The following is an 18,081-nucleotide window of genomic DNA, read 5'->3' as shown; positions in this document are numbered from 1 at the left end:
TTACCACGTGATCGCTCCGTCAAATGTTATGATGCCGGTTCCTCCCCTCTCTGTACCGATCGGTACAGCGGAGGGGGAAGAGATCTGTGTCAGCAGCGCTGTGGGCTGCATCTGCAGTGCCCACATCACTGCTCACCGAATTTAACCCCTCCATACCCTGGCAATACTCTGCAATACCAGCCAATACTCCAGAGTACCAGCAAATACTCTGCAGTACCAGCAAATACTCTGCAATACCCGCCAATACTCTGCAGTACCAGCAAATACTCTGCAGTACCAGCAAATACTCTGCAATACCCACAAATACTCTGCAATACCCGCAAATACTCTGCAATACCCGCAAATACTCAAATACCCTGCAATACCCGCCAATACTCTGCAATACCCGCCAATACTCTGCAATACCCACAAATACTCTGCAATACCCGGCCAATACCCTGCAATACCTGCCAATACCCGCCAATACTCTGCAATACCCACCAATACTCTGCAATACCCCTCCAATACTCTGCAATACCCCTCCAATACTCTGCAATACCTCGCCAATACTCTGCAATTCCCCGCCAATACTCTGCTATACCCCGCCAATACCCTGCCATAAATTGCCATACCCAGCCATACTCGGCGATACCCTGCAATATCCAGCCATACCCTGCAATACCCAGCCATAGACATCTCCCCCTGTCCCCATGTGCTCACATGTAGAAGCGAACGCATACATAAGTCCCGCCCACATATGAAAACGGTGTTCAAACCACACATGTGAAGTATCGCCGTGAACGTTAAAACGAGAGCAATAATTCTAGCCCTAGACCTCCTCTGTAGCTCAAAACATGTAACCAGTAAAAAAAATTAAAGCGTCACCTATGGGGATTTTTAAGTAGCGACGTTTGGCACCATTCCACGAGCGTGTGCAATTTTGAAGAGTGACATGTTAGATATCTATTTACTCAGCATAACTTCATCTTTCACATTATGCAAAAATTGGGCTAACTTTACTGTTTTGTTTTTTTTAAGCACAAAACAATTTTTTTCCCCAAAAAACGTGTTCGAAAAATTGCTGTGCAAATACCATGCGAGATAAAAAGTTGCAACGACCACCATTGTATTCTCTAGGGTCTTTGCTAAAAAAAAGTATATAATGTTTTGGGGTTCTATGTAATTTTCTAACAAATAAATGATGATTTTTTACATGTAGGAGAGAAATGTCAGAATTGTCCTGGGTGCTCCAGAACACCTGATTGTGCTCCCTGCATGTTGGGCCTCTGTATGTGGCCACGCTGTGTAAAAATCTCACACATGTGGTATAGCCGTACTCGGGAGTAATAGCAGAATGTGTTTTGGGGTGTAATTTGTGGTATGCATATGCTGTGTGTGAGAAATAAACTGATAATATGACAATTTTGTGAAAAAAAAAAGGAAAAAAAATCTTGATTTTGCAAAGAATTGTGGGAAAAAATTACAACTTCAAAAAACTCATCATGCCTCTTACTAAATACCTTGGAATGTCTTCTTTCCAAAAAGGGGTCATTTGGGGGTATTTGTACTTTTACGGCATGTTAGGGTCTCAAGAATTGAAATAGGCCGTCAGTACTTTAGGTGTCATCAATTTTCAGATATTGACACCATAGCTTGTGGACTCTATAACTTTCACAAAGACCAAATAATATCCACCAATTTGTACAAATTTTTACCAAAGATATGTAGTAGTATAAATTTTGGCCAAAATTTCTGAAGAGAAATTACTAATCTGCTAAATTTTATAACAGAAACAAAGAAAAATTCATTTTTTAACAGAATTTTCGGTCTTTTTTCATTTATAGCGCAAAAAATAAAAAACCCAGCGGTGATGAAATACCACCAAAAGAAATCTCCATTTGTGTGAAAAAAAAGGACAGAAATTTCATATGGGTACAGTGTTGCATGACTGAGTAATTGTCATTCAAAATGTGAGAGCACCAAAAGCTGAAAATTGGTCTGGTTATTAAGGGTATTTAAGTGCCCAGTGGTCAAGTGGTTAAGCTTAAAGCGGAGGGCCGTTTAAAAAAAAAAAAAAAAAAAAAAAGTCAGCAGCTGCAAACACTGCAGCTGCTGACTTAATAAACACACTTACCTGTCCAGGGCGCCCGCGATGTCGGCCGCCCGAGGCCGACCCGTCCCTCAGCTCTCGGGTCCCGGCGCCGCCATTCCCTCTAAGGGAAACAGGCAGTGGAGCCTTATGGCTTCACTGCCCGTTTCCTACTGCACATGTGCGAGTCCCGCAGCACTTTCTGATTCTGAATGGGATGCGCTGTGTTCTGGAACACACAGTTCCCAGAACACAGCGCGACCCATTACCCAGAAGACGCCGCGACGAGGAGAGAAGACAGAAGATCTCCGCGGAGGAGGAAGAGGAAGATTAGGATTATGTGCCTAGCAACAGGCATTTCTGGTAAGTAAAAAAAAAAGATTTTTTTGATTTTTTTTTTTTGATTTTTTTGTAATTTTTAATATTTTTTTGTTTTCAGGGTGGCCCTCCACTTTAACATCATGTTTTGCAAAAGTAAGCACATTGGAGATGGATTCTTCAAAATAGTATGGTGTCACAACACCCTGAATTTTGATGCATGTGAATATGCAGGCAGGCAGTGAGGAGATGATGTGATGTAACCTTTAGCAACCAATCAGTGAGGAGTAGGGATGAGCCGAACACCCCCCGGTTCGGTTCGCACCAGAACTTTCGAACGGACCCCAAATTCGAACGAACTTTAGAACCCCATTGAAGTCTATGGGACTCGAACGTTCGAAATGAAAAGTGCTAATTTTAACGGCTAATATGCAAGATACTGTCCTAAAAAGGGTTTGGGGACCTGCCTCCTGCCTCAGGGGACATGGGTCAATGCTTAAAATGTTTTTAAAAATGGCCGTTTTGGCGGGAACACTGATTTTAATGACGATTAAAGTGAAAAAAAAAAAGTGAAATATTCCTTTAAATATGGTGCCTGGGGGGTGTCTGTAGTATGCCTGTGAAGTGCCACGTGTTTCCCATGTTTAGAACAGTCCCTGCACAAAATGACATTAAACGGAAATAACACCATTTAAAACTGCTTGCGGTTTTAATGTTATATCTGGTTCCTGCAATATGGTTGAAAATCATTGAGAAAAATGTCATGGGTAGCCCTCCCTGCCCATTACCAGCCCCTTTAGGTCTTGTACGCATATTAAGGGGAACCCCGTACCCATATTAAAAAAAGGAAATGCGTGTGGCCCCCAGGCCCTATATACTCAGAACAGCAGTATACAGGCGGTGCAAACAAGACAGGGACTGTGTAGGTTTGTTGTGTTAAGTTGAATCTGTTTGTAATTTTCAACTGGTACATTTTTAAAGTGTAGCTCCAGTCAAAAAAACGATTTTTAAGCTTTATGGAAAACATAGGGAAGGGTTATCACCCCTGTTTGTTTTGTCGTCCATCTTTTTTCATCTCACTTGCTGTTGTCTCCTTCCGTTTGCAAGTAGGAGATGTTTGTAAGTTGGATGTTTGAAAGTAGGGGCCTGCCCTATATGCTCTGCAGAAATGGCGGAACAAGGTGTTGGTTTTGCCACAACCCTGCTGTGAACGATTATATCAAGAATTGTAATTACATGCCATGGTTGAACAGTGGTAGAAAAATTGACCTTTGGTGGTTGTGGTGCTGGTGCCACAACACTATAAGTCCTCACCGTTACTCTGGGTGGGCACAGGAAGGGGCCCTCCTGTGAAATATTATATCAAGAATTGTAATTACATGTCCCTGTTAAACAGGGGCAGAAAAATTGGGCCTTAGGCACTGGTGCTGGTGCCACCACACTGCAACCTCTCCCATATACTCTACTTTTATTGCAGGAATTAGCCCTGCTGCAAAGCATTGCATCAAAAATTGTAATTAAACGCCCCTGTTAAACAGGGGCAGAAAAATTGGGCCTTAGGCACTGGTGCTGGTGCCACCACACTGCAACCTCTGCCATATACTATAGTTTTATTGCAGGAATTAGCCCTGCTGCAAAGCATTGCATCAAAATTTTTAATTAAACGCCCCTGTTAAACAGGGGCAGAAAAATTGGGCCTTAGGCACTGGTGCTGGTGCCACCACACTGCAACCTCTCCCATATACTCTTGTTTGATTGCAGGAATTAGCCCTGCTGCAAAGCATTGCATCAAAAATTGTACTTAAACGCCCCTGTTAAACAGGGGCAGAAAAATTGGGCTGATGGCATCAACCAGAACCAGAAATGTTCTTCCAACATATCAGCGGAGGAGGAAGAGGATAGACAATCAACATAACAGGACAGTCACTCAGCATCAGCATAGGCAGTCTTGAAGGGATGTGATATTTCAAAAAAAATTATTCTGTTACATCAGCTTCAGGTGCTTGGTAGCTGTGGGTGATCCAAGACTGATTCATCTTGATGAAGGTCAGTCGATCAACTGATTCGGTGGACAGGCGCACCCTGTGATCGGTAACAAAGCCACCAGCAGCACTGAAGGTGCGTTCCGAAAGAACGCTGGATGCAGGACAGGCCAGTAGCTCAATTGCATACTGTGCAAGCTCTGGCCAGTGATCCATCCTCAAGACCCAGTAAGCCAGAGGATTTTCGGTGGGAAAGGTGTCCAGGTCTGACCTTGCCCCTAGGTATTCCTGCACCATGTAAATCAGACGCTGGCGATGGGTGCTGGAACCGATCATACCTTGGGGCTGCGGACTAAAAAATTGTCTGAAAGCATCAGTCAGACGGCCACCTTCTCCACTGCTCCTTCTGACCGATGCCTCAGCAACACGTTGTCCAGGACCAGGAGTTTGTAACCTCCCAGTCTCTGGGAACGCGTTGCACAGACCTTTCTGCAAGGCCTCCCGGAGATGTCTCATCCTCTGCTCCCTCTGCGATGGCAAGATAAGGTCGGCAACCTTACCCTTGTACCATGGATCAAGGAGAGTGGCCAGCCAGTAATGGTCCCTCTCCTTGATCCGAAGAATACGAGGATCCTTCCGCAGGCTTTGCAGGATCAGGGAGGCCATGCAGCGTAGGTTAGCTGAGGCATTCGGTCCGGAGTCCTCTGGGTCACTAAGGACAACATGATCCACAGCTACCTCCTCCCAGCCACGTACAAGTCCACGTGTTTCTTGGGACTGTAAATCATCCCTACAAGACTGCTGCTGCTGCTGATGCTGAGTGCCAGCCTCCACCTCCATGCTGACACAATCATCCTCCTCCTCCTCTTCCTCCTCCTCATCCTCTTCCTGTGTGATGGGTGGCACAGCAGGAACACTGTCTGGATAAAGGGGGCCTTGAGAGGCAAGGAAGTCCTCCTCTTCCTGCCTCTGTTCTGCCTCAAGTGCCCTGTCCATTATTCCACGCAGCGTATGCTCCAAGAGGTGGACAAGAGGTACAGTGTCACTGATGCATGCACTGTCACTGCTCACCATCCTTGTGGCCTCCTCAAACGGTGACAGGACAGTGCATGCATCCCTGATCATGCCCCACTTGGGCAGGTTCAACTACTTTTGGAGCTCAGCCAGCCGAGCACAGGCATTAAATGATCGGCGGAAATGCACACACTTTCCTGGCCTGCTTCAGGACATCCTGTAAGCCGAGGTACCTGCCCAAGAACCGCTGCACCACCAGGTTAAGGACGTGAGCTACACAGGGCACATGGGAGAGGAGGTTGGTGCCATTGTCGCAAACCACCATTCCTGGCTTAAGCTGGCGTGGCGTCAACCACCTCTCGGCCTGCCCCTGCAGAGCTGACAAAACATCCGCCCCAGTGTGGCTCCTGTCCCCCAAACAAACCAGCGCAAGCACGGCATGGCATCGTTTTGCCTGCGTACTTGCGTAGCCCCTGGAACGCCTACGGAGCACCGCTGGTTCTGAGGACAGAGCACTGGAAGAGGCCATGGAGGAAGAAGAAGAGGAGGGGGTGGAGGAGAGAGGTGTGTCACAACCAATAGTAGCATTTTGGAGGCGTGGTGGCGGAACAACCTCCAACACTACTGCACCTTGTCCTGCATCCTTCCCAGCTGCCAGAAGAGTGACCCAATGGGCCGTGAAAGACAGGTAACGTCCCTGTCCATGCCTGCTGGACCATGAGTCAGCGGTAATATGCACCTTACCGCTGACCGCCCTATCCAGCGAGGCAAGGACATTTCCTTCCACATGCCGGTAGAGAGCCGGAATCGCCTTCCGTGAGAAAAAGTGGCGTTTGGGGACCTGCCACTGAGGAACCGCACATTGTACAAACTCACGGAAGGGGGCCGAGTCTACCAACTGAAAAGGCAGCAGTTGAAGTGCTAGCAATTTAGCCAAGCTAGCATTCAACCGCTGGGCATGTGGATGGCTGGGAGTGAACTTCTTTCCCTGGTCCAGCAGCTGGGGCAGGGACATTTGCCTGCTATAATCGGACGTGGGTGTACCGCTAGCAGAGTTCCCGGAAAGCACTTGGCTGTGACACACCTAATTCTACACCTTCATTCCTCTCAGAGCAGGTTTCAGAGAGGACTGAAGGTCTAGTGGGGTTGGAGATGCCAGCTGATGAGGAGCAAGGAGAGGTCCGCTTTGTTCTTTGGTGTGGGTCTTTGAGGTACACTTGCCAACGAGCTGCATGGCAGGTCAACATATGTCTGGTCAAGCATGTGGTGCCCAAGCGGCTGATGTTTTGGCCACGTGAGATACGCTTGAGACATATGTTGCAAATAGCAGCGGTGCGATCTGATGCACTCGTCTCAAAAAAGGCCCACACCAAAGAACTTTTAGAATAACGCGCAGAGGCAGCGCTCTGCACAGGCGGAGCTCTGCGGTGTGATTCAGTCGGTGTGCTGCCCCTAAGCTGGCCCCCGGAGGGCATCCTGCCTCGTTGGACATGTGCCTCCTTCTCCTCCTCCTCCTCCTCCTCCTCCTCCTCTCTCCTTCCAGGCACCCACGTGGAGTCAGTGCCCTTATCATCCCCTCCCTCTTCATCGCTGTAGCAAACCTGGCAGTATGCTGCAGCTTGTGGAACATGACTGCCAGATTGCTGTCCTTCTTGAGCATCCCCTCTCTCTGCATTCACGCTACTGCCTTCCTCTAGCTGAGTGTCATCATCAGAGCCCACCAAACACTGGGCATCCTCCTGGAGCATGTACCCAACACTGTGCTCAAAGAGTTCAGGAGACTCCTCAGGAGGACGTGGTGGGTCTAGGGAAGGAGTCACTGATGATGACATTGAGAGGAGGGACGACGATGTGTTGGCAGCTGCTTTGCTAGTACCCTGAGACCGGGTGAGAGAGGATGAGGAGGATGAAGAGGGCTTGGTCCTCCACTCTACCAAGTCATTGGCATGTTGCGGTTCAACATGTCCAGCTGCCGAAAAGAAGGACAAGCGTGTCCCATGGCCACGTGCTGATGACAATGCACCGCGTCCATGACCAGCACTGTTGTCTCTAGACACAGAGCCTGCTTGCCCTCTTTTATCGGCTCGCGCCTGTCTGCCTCTGCTTGCTGGCCTTCCAGACATGGTAATGGCCTGAAGGGAGTTGGGTAAAAAAGCAGTTGGGTAGTGTATATTGTGCTAGAGGCACATAACACCCACTAACTCCTGCAGATGCCTTTATTATAGAACACCAGAGATAAAGGGGTATATACAGATGTATACTGTGCTGTGCTGGAGGCACACACAACTTCCAATAACTCCTGCAGATGGCAAGTGGGCTCAAATAGAGAAGAGCTATGTAGGTGGATATAGCGGTATGTACTGGGTACAGAGCATGCAGACAGCACGCACTATCTCCTAACACTACTGACTGCAAGCTCTATTATAAAAGATAGATCACTAGCTATATAGGTGAGGTGAATATAGCGGTGTATACTGCGGTCAGGGCACGCAGACAATAACCACTACACAACAGCAAGATCGAAAATCGGCCGAAAACAATCGGTGTGTACTGTGTTGAAGGTACACAGAACACCCACTGCTTCAGATGCCAACACACTACACAAGGCCGCCGCGCTGGCGGCCTTATATAGTGTGGGGCGTGCACTACACAGCCTGAGCTATGATTGGCCACAGGCATCCTGCCTGTGGCCAATCATGGCTCTCCTCGCTGCTGGCGCTGCGATTGGCCAAGCATGCGGGGTCACAGTGCATGCTTGGCCAATAATGAGCCAGCAATGCACTGCGCCACCGCAGTGCATTGTGGGCCGTGAGCGCCACACGAATTTGGCGCGAACGGACCAAAATGTTCGGACTTCGCCGAATGGACGAACAGCCAATGTTCGAGTCGAACGTATGTTCGACTCGAACACGAAGCTCATCCCTAGTGAGGAGTAATGCTAGGCATCAACCTCTTGCAACCAATTAGTGAGCAGTAATAATGTGCAGTAACCTCTAACAACCAATTAGTGAGTGGTATAGATGTTCAGTAACCTCTAGAATTCAATCAGTGAGCAGTATTGATGTACAGTTATCTCTAGCAACCAATCAACAAGCAGAAGACACGTGCTGTAACCTCTAGAAAATAACAGAGAGCCATAATGTGTGCTGTAATCTCTAGCAGGCAGTCAGTGAGCGGTAATGATACACTGTAACCTTTGGCAACCAATTGCAATCGCTGACTGATCTGATTCAGTAAACTGATTTTGAGTCTGGCTACTATTTATTTTATGTCTCAAAGCATGCAGAGAGCGAAATTGCATGGAATAGGGGCCCAAGAAAATGTTTGCCCAGGGTCCAGTCAATATTAAAGACGGCCCTGCCTACACCTCTCAGGTAAACTTACCACCTCTCATTGCATATCCCCTTCAGTGTAGCCAGCAGCCCAACATTGGCATAGATGGCATTTTGTCAGACAGCTAGGAGTCAGCACTGTGCTTGGCTGCTAGCTGTCACTGAGAGCTCCAGTCCCGACTGAGGACTAGAGCAATCACCAATTCAGCTATGGCAAACGGTTTTTAAATTTGGGTCATACTAAAACACATGGTGCTGCAGTACCAAGCATTTTGTGTTTGCTAGATATAATAGCACTAGAAAATGGCACCTAGAAAACATGTTGGACAAATGTGACAAGCATTCCCCCAGTCTTGATGAATTTTGACTGTATGCATCTTAAAGCGGAGGTCCACCCTAAAATGGACCTCCGCTCATCGGAATCCCCCCCCCCTCCGGCGCCACAATTGGCACCTTTCAGGGGGGAGGGGGGTGCAGTTACCTGGATAATCTAGGTAACTGCACCCACTTCCGGGATAGCTGTCTGCGGAAAGGGGCGTAGATTACGCCCCTTTCCGCAACTGCCCGCCCCTTTGCGCAAGTGCCCCGCTGCCTGCTGGGAAACGCACAGTTCCCAGAGGCAGCGGGGACCGTCCGGATTGCGCCGCGCGGCTCGTGCATGCGCAGTAGGGAACCGGGAAATGAAGCCGAAAGGCTCCATTTCCTGATTCCCATACCCAAGATGGCGGCGGCAGGACCCGACAGACGACCTAGCGATCGGCTTCGGGTGCCGACATCGCGGGCGCGCTGGACAGGTAAGTGTCACTATTTTAAAAGTCAGCAGCTGCAGTATTTGTAGCTGCTGGCTTTTAAAAAAAAAAAAAAAACGCGGAGTCCCGGTGGACTCCCGCTTTAATACAGTGATTTCCTGAGATCGTCCGCTCCATCTAGTGGCCATAATGTGATATTTTTTTCTGAAATACCTCAATTCAGGAAAATACTGTATTATGGCCACTAGATGGATCTGACACTTCTATGAAATCATTGTATTAAGAAAAATATGGTCAGAAATGGTTAGGGCTGGGCGAACACTTGTCACATTCATCCAATGATTTTTTTTTAAACAATTAGATCCCTAAAATATATGACAACCACATATACACCATAAACAAACAAACAAAAAAAATGGCACTATGACCAGTAGATGGAGCAGGCAACCATAGGAGATAATTATATTACAAATATAACAGGCATCATTTGTTGTGCCTGTGCCAATGCTTGAGGGCATGTTCACGCCAGCTTTTTGCAGATGCACACAGGTGCCATTATATCTAGCAAGTACGAAACACTTCTAGAAGACACCAATCAATGTATTCATTATTACATCCTCAAATGTATCCTTTTTTAAATAGATTCTTTATTGCCATTGTCAAGGAAAATTCTCATAGTACTCTCTTACACCAGCATTAATACACATGCTGGTGTAAGAGAGTACTATGAGCATTTTCCTTTTTACTGAACTCTGGCTATGTTTTGACTACGTTTATTCTTTTTACTTTTATTATTAAACAAGTGTGACTTAACTGTACTTCTGTTTCGGTCTGATTTCATCTGAAAAACAGTCATTATCTGGGTCTATAGGGGTGGGGGGCAGAGGTCATCTTCTGGGTCTATGGGGATGAGAAATCACCTGGGTCTATAAAGGAGCTCTGTTGGTGGGGAGGGAATCATCTGTCTGGTTCATGGGGGGGGGGGGGGGCGGATCTATAGAGGAGCATTCATCATCTGGGTTTAGAGATGGGGTCTATGGGGGAGGGTAAGTCTATGTGAGAGTCGGGGTCATCATCTGGGTCTATGGAGAAATGGGTCATCTCTTGGATCCTTAGGGCGTGGGGAAGTCCAAGTGGTGGGAGGCGTCACCTCCTGGGTCCATGGGGAGAGGGGAGACCTAAAAGGGGAGGAGTCATTATCAAGGTCTATGGGGGAGGAGTTATCATATGGGTTTATAGGGGGTGTCTATAGTGGGGGAGGCGTCATCTCCTGGGTCCACTGTGGGGAAGAGAAGTCTATCTGAAGGGGAGGGGTCTTTTTTGGGGTAAATGGGGGGAAAAGGTCATCATCTGGGTCTATGGGGGTGTGGGGAGGTCTAAGTGGGTAGTTAGGGTAATCTCCTTGGTCTATGGTAGATTGGGTCATTTCCTGGATCCCCAATGTGTGGGCAGGTCTATGGAGGGATGTTTTTTTAACTGGCTCTGTGGGAGGTCAACTCCTGGGTCCATGGGGAGGAGGGGAAATCTGTTGGGTCTATGGGGGGAAAGAGGTCATTATCTGTGTCTATGAGGCTGTGGGGAGGTCTAAGTGGGTGGTTAGGGTCATCTCCTTGGTCTATGTGGTGGAGTGGGTCAGCTCCTGGATTCATAGGGCATGGGGAGGTCTGTGGAGGGAGGGGATCATCATCTGGGTTTGTGGTGGGGGTCAACTCCTGGGTCCATGGGGGGAAGGGGAAATCTCTTGGGTTTATGGGGAGGGGCAAGAGAGGTCATTATCTTGTTCTAAGGGGGTGTGCGGAGGTCTAACCCTATGTTTCCACTATTGCGAAGCTGAAAGTTTGCATGATTTGATGCTACTTGAAGCAATGCCTGTGTATTCTTGAGGTCTATGGACCTCAAGTTGCATCAAAGCGGGACCAAAGTATTGCAGGGACTACTTTGAAGTTGCACAGATTTTAACGGTACTCATTGGAAATCATGGGGTATAACTTGTCATTTGACTTTGCAGTCCCCAATTGCATGATAAGTCGCAATCGTGGAAAATGAGAATAAGTGGGTGGTTAGGGTCATCTCCTTGGTCTATGGGAAAGGGGTCATCGTCTGGGTTTGTAGGAGGTGTCTATTGGGAGGAGAAGTTATCTCCTTTGTCTAAGGGGGGAGGAGACGTCATCTCCCTGGTCTATGGGGGGGGGGGACATCTCCTTGGTCTATGGGAGAGTGGGTCATCGTCTGGGTTTGTAGGGGGTGTCTTTTGTCTTCTTTTTTAAGGGGAGGGGAGGAGAATTCATATCCTTGGTCTATGGGGGGGGGGGGGGGAACATCTCCTTGGTCTATGGGGGGGAGGGGGGGTCATCATCTGGGTTTGTAGGAGGTGTCTATTGGGAGGAGAAGTCATCTCCTTGGTCTAAGGGGGAGGGAACATCTCCTTGATCTATGAGGGGGTGGGTCATGATCTTGGTTTGTAGGAGGTGTCTATTGGGAGGAGAAGTCATCTCCTTGGTCTAAGGGGGGGGGAGAAGTCATCTCCTTGGTCTATGGGGGGGAGGGAACATCTCCTTGGTCTATGGGGGGGAGGGAACATCTCCTTGGTCTATGGGGGGAGTGGGTCATCATCTGGGTTTGTAGGAGGTGTCTATTGTGAGGATAAGTCATCTCCTTGGTCTATGAGGGAGTGGGTCATCATCTGGGTTTGTAGGTGGAGTCTATTGGGAGAAAAAGTCATCTCCTTGTCTAAGAGGGGGGGAGGAGAAGTCATCTACTTGATCTAAGGGGGGGGGAGAAGTAATCTCCTTTGTCTATGGGGGGAGGGAACATCTCCTTGGTCTATGGGGGAGTGGGTCATCATCTGGGTTTGTAGCTGGTGTATATTGGGAGGAAAAGTCATCTCCTTGGTCTAAGGGGGGGGGGAAGGGTGAAGAAGTCATCTCCTTGGTCTATGGGGGGAGGGAACATCTCCTTGGTCTATGGGGGTAGTGGGTCATCACCTGGGTTTGTAGGAGGTGTCTATTGGGAGGAAGAAGTCATCTCATTGGTCTATGGGGGTAGTGGGTCATCACCTGGGTTTGTAGGAGGTGTCTATTGGGAGGAAGAAGTCATCTCCTTGGTCTATGGGGGGAGTGGGTTGTCATCTGGGTTTGTAGGAGGTGTTTATTGGGAGGAGAAGTCATCTCCCTGGTCTAAGGGGGAGGGAACATCTCCTTGGTCTATGAGGGGAGTGGGTCATGATCTTGATTTGTAGGAGGTGTCTATTGGGAGGAGAAATCCCCTTAGACCAGGGAGATTACTTCTCCTCCCAATAAACACCTCCTACAAACCCAGATGACAACCCACTCCCCCCATAGACCAAGGAGATGACTTCTTCCTCCCAATAGACACCTCCTACAAACCCAGGTGATGACCCACTACCCCCATAGACCAATGAGATGACTTCTTCCTCCCAATAGACACCTCCTACAAACCCAGGTGATGACCCACTACCCCCATAGACCAAGGAGATGTTCCCTCCCCCCATAGACCAAGGAGATGACTTCTTCACCCTTCCCCCCCCCCCCCCCTTAGACCAAGGAGATGACTTTTCCTCCCAATAGACACCAGCTACAAACCCAGATGATGACCCACTCCCCCATAGACCAAGGAGATGTTCCCTCCCCCCATAGACAAAGGAGATTACTTCTCCCCCCCCTTAGATCAAGTAGATGACTTCTCCTCCCCCCTCTTAGACAAGGAGATGACTTTTTCTCCCAATAGACTCCACCTACAAACCCAGATGATGATCTCCTTGGTCTAAGGGGGGAGGGAACATCTCCTTGGTCTATGGGGGGAGTGGGTCATCATCTGGGTTTGTAGGAGGTGTCTACTGGGAGGAGAAGTCTTCTCCTTGGTCTAAGAGGGGGGGGGGAAGTAATCTCCTTGGTGACTTGGTCTATGGGAGAGTGGATCATCTCCTGGATTTATAGGGTGTGGGGAGGTCTGCGGAGGGAGGGGTCATTGTCTGGGTCTATGGGGGGTGGGGGGGGGGGTAAATTCCTGGGTCCATGGGGGAGGGTAATCTCTTTAGTATATTTTGGAAGGGGTCATCTTCTAGGTCAATGGGGAAGAGAGTTCATTATCTGTGTCTATGGGGGAGAGGAAGTCTATGTGAGAGGGAGGGGGTCATCTTATATGTAAAATAGGGGTCGTCATCTTTTGGGTCTTTGGGGGACGGGAGGTCTAAATAGGGGGAAGGGGTCATTTCCTGGATCTATGGGAGTATATGAGAATTTTTTTTTTTTAATGTCCCACCAGAGCCTATTAAGCTATCTTTACCATGCACTTTGGTGCATTACCAAGGTGTGTTGGGGTGCCATTAGAAAAGGATGGTGCAATAGTCTGTCTGTAGGGAGAAGAATATGCCTTTTCCTGCGCTGTGATTGTTCCCAATGCACAGATGTGAGGTTTCAATTGCCACATGTGGGAAATGATGAAATCTGATTGGCTGCTATTGGTCATTGCACTTGATAAAATAATGTGATCTCTTTATACAGGCTCCTCCCTGCAGCCCCCCATCCACATGCTGCATGCCTGGGGGCTGCAGGCCATGACGTCATCCGGCAGCACAGGATGGACAGCAGCGCCATCTGGCGGCACAGTCTATGAATAACACGATGCATCCGCCGCCTATACAGAAACCTCGACACTGAGATCATTATAAAAACAGATCAATGATCCCCATCGGCGGCCCAATAATCATAAAATGATAACAGCTGACGCCAAACAGCAAATGTTTGAAAAGAAATTGAGCTCGGGCATTAGCCCACAACTGCGCATGCGCAGCGTGGGAAATATTAAACTACGCATGCGCATTGCCGAGAACGTGTTGATCGTTTACGCATGCGCAGCAGTTTCAGCTGTCAGACACGGGAGCGGGCACGTTACAAGGTGACGCACGCTGATCAGCTGTCACGGAGTGGCGGGAGCGCGCCTTTGTGGGAGAGGCGGCGCATGCGCAGTGCGGGTTCCTGGGTCCGGGCTTTTCTCCGGTCCCGGTGATCCTCCGGTGTCCGCTATGGAGTTCGCAGAGCTGATTAAGACCCCCCGGGTGGACAAGGTGGTCCTGCACCGACCCTTCCACCCGCCAGTGGGCGGGACCTTGTGCCTGACGGGTCACCATCTGATCCTGAGCTCCAGACAGGACAACAGTGAGGAGCTGTGGCTGCTCCACTCCAATATAGACTCCATAGAGAAGAGGTGAGGGGGAGGGGGCAACGTTTGGGTCTTGGGGGGGAGAGGAGGTCTATGGGGGAGGGGAGATCTATGGGGGAGGGGTTTAAAATCTGTGTCTATGGGGGAAGGGATATCTATGGAGGGGAGGGGTTTAACATCTTGGTCTAGGGGGAGGGGTTTATCATCTGGGCCTGTGGGGGAGGGGAGATCTATGGAGAGGAGGGGTTTAACATCTGGGGTTGTGGGGGGAGGGGTTCATCATCTGGGTCTGTGGGGGGGAGGGGTTCATCATCTGGGTCTGTGGGGGGGAGGGGTTCATCATCTGGGTCTGTGGGGGGAGGGGTTCATCATCTGGGTCTGTGGGGGGAGGGGTTCATCATCTGGGTCTGTGGGGGAGGGGAGATCTGTGGGGGGGGTTGATCATCTGGGTCTGTTGGGGGGGAGGGGTTTTATCATCTGGGCCTGTGGGGGGGAGGGGTTTATCATCTCGGTCTATGGGGGGAGGGGAGATCTATGGAGGGGAGGGGTTCATCATCTGGGTCTGTAGGGGGAGGGGAAATCTCTGGGGAGGGGTTCATCATCTGGGTCTGTGGGGGGAGGGGAGATCTATGGAGGGGAGGGGTTCATTATCTCAGTCTGTGGGGGAAAAGGACTAACAAAATAAGAACCCCTAATGGTGGACTTTTAAGGCACATACAATAAATAGAAATATATAGAATATAAAAAAGATTTATTATTTGTAGATATCATAAAAACATATAAAGCGAGAAAAAAATGCATTAAAACAGCATGGTTTTATATATATATATATATATATATATATATATATATAACAATAACCTATAGTGCTTTTGTACTCTACGCGTTTCGGAGAGCCTACGTCTCCTTCCTCAGGGGTAAGTGTTTAGCAAAAAGGCTTTTCTATTCAAGAAACAAATAACAATTTAGTTTAAATTACTGCCTTCAGGTATTTGCCTGTTATCATCACTAAACTCGTTTAAGAAATTCAATTAATAAATATATGCTGGATACTAAAATAATTGAATTTATTCTTATAGTTACACAATAACCTCCTCCTCTCCTTCTCCTGAAGATTAGTACCCCCCCCCCCCCCCCGCCCCTTCTTTTATTACTTACAGGACCGACTGCTCTGCCCCAGAGTTTCCTCTGATCTTTTTCACGCCCATATAGTGGGGTCGGGAGAATGCTGGGCCCTCTTCACCTGCAGCATCATATTTGAAGGTGCTTTGGCTTAAATGCTAAATACCGATCACTTTGGGAGCTTTTGATGTCGAGAAACCACTCGACACGCCTGTCTTGCCCTCTGCTGCTGCTTTTAATTAAAAAACATCATGGAATATCTGTTTAATACTTTACCCCCCTGAATACGGTAGTGTAATGTATAGAAATTCGCATAATATATATGTGGATACAGAGATCTGCCTTCACTCTCTAATATTTGTTTCTTGAATAGAAAAGCCTTTTGCTAAACACTTACCCCTGAGGAAGGAGGCGTGGGCGTTCTGAAACGCGTAGGGTGCAAAACCACTATAAATTGTACTGTGTGTGTATATATATATATATATATATATATATATATATATATATATATATATATATATATATATATATATAATATTATTAAAAAATAATAATATATTTTAAAAAAATGTAATTAATATATATATATATATATATATATATATATATATATATATATACACCATGCTGTTTTAATGCATTTTTTTTCTCGCTTTATACGTTTTTATGATTATTAATAATATTATAAATAATCTTTTTTTATATTCTATATATTTATATTTATTGTATGTGCCTTAAAAGTCCACCATTAGGGGTTCTTATTTTGTTAGTTCTCAAATACTGGATGTGGCACACAAAATTGCAAAAATTGCCGTTCTATACAGTCTCCTTATTGGGGGGGGGGGGGGGGGGCGTCATCCTCAGAGCAGAGTCTACTGGGGGAAGTCATCATTTAGGTCTTTGGTGGAGGGGTCATTATATAGGTGTGTGTGTGTGTGTGGGGGGAAGGGTTCATCACCTGGCTTTACGAGGAGAGGGTTAGGAGGGGTCCTCATCTAGGTCTATGGGGGAGAGGGGGTCTATTGGGGGTGGAGGTCATCATATGAGTCTTTGGGGGAGGGGATGCCTATTGAGAAGGGGTCATCATCTGGGTCAAGGGGGAAGGGGTCATCACCTGGCTTTACGAGGAGAGGGTTAGGAGGGGTACTCATCTAGGTCTATGGGGGAGAGGGGGTCTGTTGGGGGCGGAGGTCATCATATGAGTCTGTGGGGGGGAGGGGAGGGTTATAGGGTATGGGTCATTGTCTGGGTCTCTGTGTGCACTTCTTTCAGGGTTTAAATCTTCAGGCCTAGAAGCTGATTCACAGCAGCTGCGTTATACCGCGGCCTCCTGTGTGCACTGTGAAGGGGGGCGGTGCCAGTATGTCATAGATGGCTCCTCCCACTGCGTGCTTTTAATGTAAGAAGCATTCTCTCCAAATTTTCTATAAATATGACCTCAGCGTAGGACCTCCTTGGGTTGTTTGCATGATTTACCCTCATTTGGAAGAAGCTCCGGGGGATGGTGCTGATGGCATCTTTAATACACGTGACTCTGTTGTTGAGATCAAAGTGGAATATTTGTCATTTTCCAGGTTTGTCGGCTCCTCTGGGACCATCACGGTAAAATGTAAGGACTTGCGTATAATCCAGCTGGAGATCACAGGGATGGAAGAAAGTATCAACATTGCTAGTTCCATAGAGGTGAAGACCTGTTATTGACCCCCCCCCCCCTTAATACTCTTGTATGGGGCCTATATATAAAGTGGTGGGAGGTTGTTTTAGATTGAAATGGTCATATGTGCTTTGTGATCTCTCTAGGCCTTATCCACTCTGGACACCATCTCCCTGATGTACCCCTTCTTCTACCGGCCAATGTTCGAGGTCACCGAAGATGGCTGGCACGCTTTCCTGCCTGAACAAGAATTTGAACTCCTCAGCTCAGAGGTACTTTGCCTTCTGTGAAGGTTCTCATTTATCCAGGTCATGGTGGATCTAGTAGTAGTTGGTCACATTCAACTGGACTTGTTCTGTAATGACTACATATTTCGTAGCTTCTACAAACCTCCTCCTCCATCACTTATATCCACACAGGTAGCCCAGCCACCAACCGACATAGAAAGGCAAATTATGATGTCCAGGAACAGGATGGGAGGTGTGAAAGTTCTCAGACTACCACGTTCTAGTTCCATAATCTCATCCTTGGTTTTTAGGAAGTCTGCCCAGGTGCTAATCCTACGTGGCTAAAGTTGTGAATTGATGTTAAACCGGCGTAATATGTGAAAGACAGATGGCGTTGAAACCACCCCCCCCCCCCACCCCTTGTTTCGCAATGT

The 18,081-nt window shown here is 47.9% G+C and overlaps 1 protein-coding gene across 1 annotated transcript in view; it reads left to right on the top strand.

Annotated features, from left to right (window-relative positions):
• The first annotated feature begins 14,418 nt into the window (after positions 1-14,418).
• Positions 14,419-18,081, top strand: part of MTMR9 (myotubularin related protein 9) — a 33,711-nt gene continuing 30,048 nt past the window's right edge. Inside the window, exons 1-3 of the mRNA XM_077489281.1 lie at positions 14,419-14,689; positions 17,341-17,449; positions 17,567-17,692. Of these exons, the coding sequence (XP_077345407.1) occupies positions 14,508-14,689; positions 17,341-17,449; positions 17,567-17,692 (417 nt within the window). The 5' untranslated portion in view covers positions 14,419-14,507. The remainder of the gene's footprint in view (positions 14,690-17,340; positions 17,450-17,566; positions 17,693-18,081) is intronic.

The sequence above is a fragment of the Lithobates pipiens genome, unplaced genomic scaffold, assembly GCF_037356315.1.
Source record: "Lithobates pipiens isolate NorthernLeopardFrog02 unplaced genomic scaffold, aLitPip1_a1.2 Scaffold_18, whole genome shotgun sequence".
Taxonomy (NCBI): Eukaryota; Metazoa; Chordata; class Amphibia; order Anura; family Ranidae; genus Lithobates; species Lithobates pipiens.
Note: the sequence above shows the minus strand (reverse complement) of the source record. Positions and strands in the feature narration are given on the sequence as shown.